Raw genomic sequence first — 3709 nt, forward strand, 5'->3', positions numbered from 1 at the left:
CGTGTGCATGTGTGAGAGCACATGGGTGAACGGTGGTGTAGACATGTGGGATTTCTTGTGCATTCATGCGTGCTGGGGGGGCTGTTTCTATGTATGTGCAGGTAAGTTCCCTTAAGTATGTCTCCAGGTTTATCTCTGCAAAGCCCTGGGGACAGTTCAGTGCCTGGCAGGTCCTTTCGAACGGGACAGAGATCATTGCTTTCATTTAACGGGACAGAGATCATTGCTTTCATTTCCATGCCCTTATACCTGGTCTGCTTCGACTGCTCGAAGTAGTGTCATTCATCACAAAGAGCTTATCATGCTGTCTGTCCATCTCTTATTTACAACCCCAGATTGTGACCCCCCCCCCTTTAGTACTGACTTCTTCCTCTTTCCCCTTATTCCAAACACTGCCCCCCTTTCCCTGCGGACTCTGTCCCTGCCCCTGCTCTGTGCCAGTCTAGCTGGGGGGTACAGTCGAGCCTTCCCCAGCCCAGACCTGCACCCCCTTCTCTTCCCCCGCCTTGCTTTGGAAGCATCTGTTTGCGACCTGGGCTCCAGAGTATTTGGCCAAGGCAGGGGGAGGGAAGGGAGATGGCAAGACAGCCTTCCCCGCCTGCATGCGACATCCCGGAGGGAGCAGGGAGCCAGTTTCTATTTGGACACGTCAAGCAAAGCAGCTGTGTTGGGTTCCATATGTCTGGGGTGCCAGAATCCATGACATACGGGCTCATTTAATATACAATAAGCTCCCCCTGCTCCCGCAGTCTGTCTTTCCCCTTCACTCATCCGCCACCTGTCATCTCTCCAGAGAGCCCGGGAGAAATGGCTCCCGTCGACTTCCACAGCCACCTCGTCTAGCCATCCCCAGCGCCCCTGGGTGCTGCAAGGCCTGGGGCTCCACGGCGGGTGTGCTGAGCTGGGCCTGTGCTCTGCCGGGAGCCAAGCCGCAAAGGGCTTCCACTTCCAGGACAGGGAAAGCGCGTTTTGGTTCTCTCTCTCATTCGTTCTTGCATCCATCCATCTTGGACCCTGCATTTTATTTCTCTCTCTCACTTTCTTTCCTATTTATTGCTTTCTTTCACCCGTCTCCTGGAAGAATTGCTTGCTTTCGAAAGCTGGCCTGACTTTATTCCACCCCATAAAAAAGAGCGTCCCAAAAAACTTCCCGTTTTCTTCTTTTTCTTCCCTGTCTCTTCCTTTCACTCGTTCTTTCCTCTTTCTTCCCTGGAGAGCAAAAAGTTACTGAGAAGCTGCTTGTTTCTGTCTTCCAGAGCACCTGGGAGGAACTTCCAGAGACTGACGTCTGAAGAGTAAAACCAGCTCCCGGCAGCAACGGGAAGAAAGATCCTCCAATCTCTCCGCCAACACCCTCCCTCCCCTCCCCCCCCCCCCAATCTCACACTCACACACGTGTGCACGCACGCCCGCCCACGCACAGAGGAGAGCTTTATTTATTTATTTATTTATTTAATTTATATATTTATTGAAAATTTATTTAAAGTATTTATGGGGAAGATGGTTTGCTGGCATCGCTGATTCCCCGGAGAAAGGGAGCAGCTTTGAAACCCACTTTGGAAAGATTATTATTATTTATTATTATTATTACTATTATTATTATTACTATTACTTATTTATTCCCCCCATCCATTCCTTTCCTCATGATGGTGATGACGATGTAAACTGGAGGAGTTTTATAGGAAATAGAAAGCGATTTCACTGTGTAATCCTACCTACATTTATTTATTCATCTATCCACTTGCCTACCCTATTTATCTAGCTGTCTGTCTGTCTGGTTGTCCATCTACCTGTCTTTCTGTTTACCTCTCTATCCTCGTACACTCTGTCCATCTCTCTGTCCGTCCGTCCGTCCCTCTTATTCCAAGATGATGCTGAACTCAGACCAGACCGAGATCGACCTGCCCCCAACGCACTCGGAGACGGAGTCGGTCTTCAGTGACTGCGGGGGGGTGGGCGGCCGCGGGGGGGGCCCCGAAGACGCCGGCAGCGTCGGCCTGTGCGGCCAGTCCCGTGTGGCAGAGCCAGGCGAGGCGCTGAAAAAGGACCTGCAGCACCTGAGCCGGGAGGAGCGCCGGCGGCGACGCCGGGCCACGGCCAAGTACCGCACGGCCCACGCCACGCGGGAGCGCATCCGCGTGGAGGCCTTCAACATGGCCTTCGCCGAGCTGCGCAAGCTGCTGCCCACGCTGCCACCAGACAAGAAGCTCTCCAAGATCGAGATCCTCCGCCTGGCCATCTGCTACATCTCCTACCTGAACCACGTGCTGGACGTCTGACCGCCCCACTCCGCCCTCCATCCGTCTGTCTGCCCGCTGACTACCCTACTTGAAGCACGTGCTGGACATCTGAGCCGCCTGGCCCCTGCCTTCCATCTCTGCATCCATGCAACAAAGCATCCATCCATCCAACCTCTGTACGTCCCACCTGAACAGAGTGCATGCAGGTCTGAGCCTCCGAGCCTGGGTCTGTCTGTCTGTCTGTCTGCCTGCCTGCCTGCTGCATCTGCTACCTGAATGATGCACTGGACATTTTCTAGGATTTTATGACATCTGAGCTCCCAAGTCCATGTGCGCCTTGGGATGTCAGAGCTCCCAAGCCAACAGCCGTCTGTCCGCCTGCATTGGACCCTCCACAACCCATGCGTGGTTGATGCCGTGTCCATCCATCTGTCCATCCCCACGTGCTCATTCCCTCTGTCTGTCTCTCTATCCCAGCACGTACCCCAAAAGCCTCTGCCTGTTGGTATGTGTCTGTTCGCTGGTCTATCCAGGGCTTTGCTCACAGCCCTCAGCCTCTCCCATCCATTTGGGGTTTCAGCTGAAAGTCAAGAGACAAAAAACCAACCGCAAGAGTTTTCTCCAACATTTAGCTCTTACCAGCACTCCTGGGTCCTGTCCCCTCCCTGCCGCTGACTCGCCCAGGGGGATAGGGGTGCCCCCTTTTCCCCCCTCTCTGTACCTCAGTTTCCCCTCTCCCGTAAAAGCAGGGAGAATGATACCTACCTCTGTCTTGCGAAGACTCGTCCGTGAATGTCCACAGCGCGCTCGGAGATCCCTGGGAGGAGAGAAGTGGTGAAGAGACACGGCCGTGGCAAACGGAGCAGGATTTCCCATCCCCGGCGTGGCTCAGCTGGAGCAACAGGCAGGCAGACAGACACATAGGGCAGAGCGGGGCCAGCCAGGCCTCCCCGCCATGACTCTGTGCCACGAGGATCCCTACCACGTCAATCCATCAATCCCGTTGCTGTTTCTTTGCAGTGTTGTGCACTTTTTTTTTAGCAGAAGAGAGAAAACCACCACAACAAACCAGCCCCCGCCAAGGGAGAAGCCAGCCTTGTGGCCCTCCCGGGCCCCGAGGGCTTGTCGGCTGTTGGGAATGCGCAAGGGTTTGTTACGGAGGGTTTCATAGGGAAGCTGGGAGCGGGAAATGAAATTAAACCATGCTGGAGCCACAGCCCGAGCCCTTGGATTTGGAAATGAGCCACTCTCCTTCTCCTTCCTACTCCTCCGTTCCCCATCCTCATCCTTTGGTGGCAGCTGGGTCATTTCATGAGTGTAATTGAGGGATGTTAAGACCGGGCGTAATCAAATCTCATGCTCCTACGCGTGGCCCGACTGCCGCAGGGGTCAGGGCTCTGCCTCTCGCCGCACGGGGCGAGCTGGAGGGCTTGGGCAGGGGTGTGCCAGGGGTCCTGGGCAGCAGGAGC

The 3709-nt window shown here is 54.8% G+C and overlaps 1 protein-coding gene across 1 annotated transcript; it reads left to right on the forward strand.

Annotated features, from left to right (window-relative positions):
• The first annotated feature begins 1399 nt into the window (after nucleotides 1-1399).
• On the forward strand, nucleotides 1400-3477 carry NHLH1 (nescient helix-loop-helix 1). The gene has a single exon (XM_090051959.1). The coding sequence runs from the start codon at nucleotides 1869-1871 to the stop codon at nucleotides 2277-2279; it is 411 nt and encodes a 136-aa protein (XP_089908085.1). The 5' UTR covers nucleotides 1400-1868; the 3' UTR covers nucleotides 2280-3477.
• The last annotated feature ends 232 nt before the right edge of the window (nucleotides 3478-3709 follow it).

This window comes from Crocodylus siamensis, chromosome 6 (assembly GCF_052110815.1).
Source record: "Crocodylus siamensis isolate JL-2025a chromosome 6, ASM5211081v1, whole genome shotgun sequence".
NCBI lineage: Eukaryota > Metazoa > Chordata > Crocodylia > Crocodylidae > Crocodylus > Crocodylus siamensis.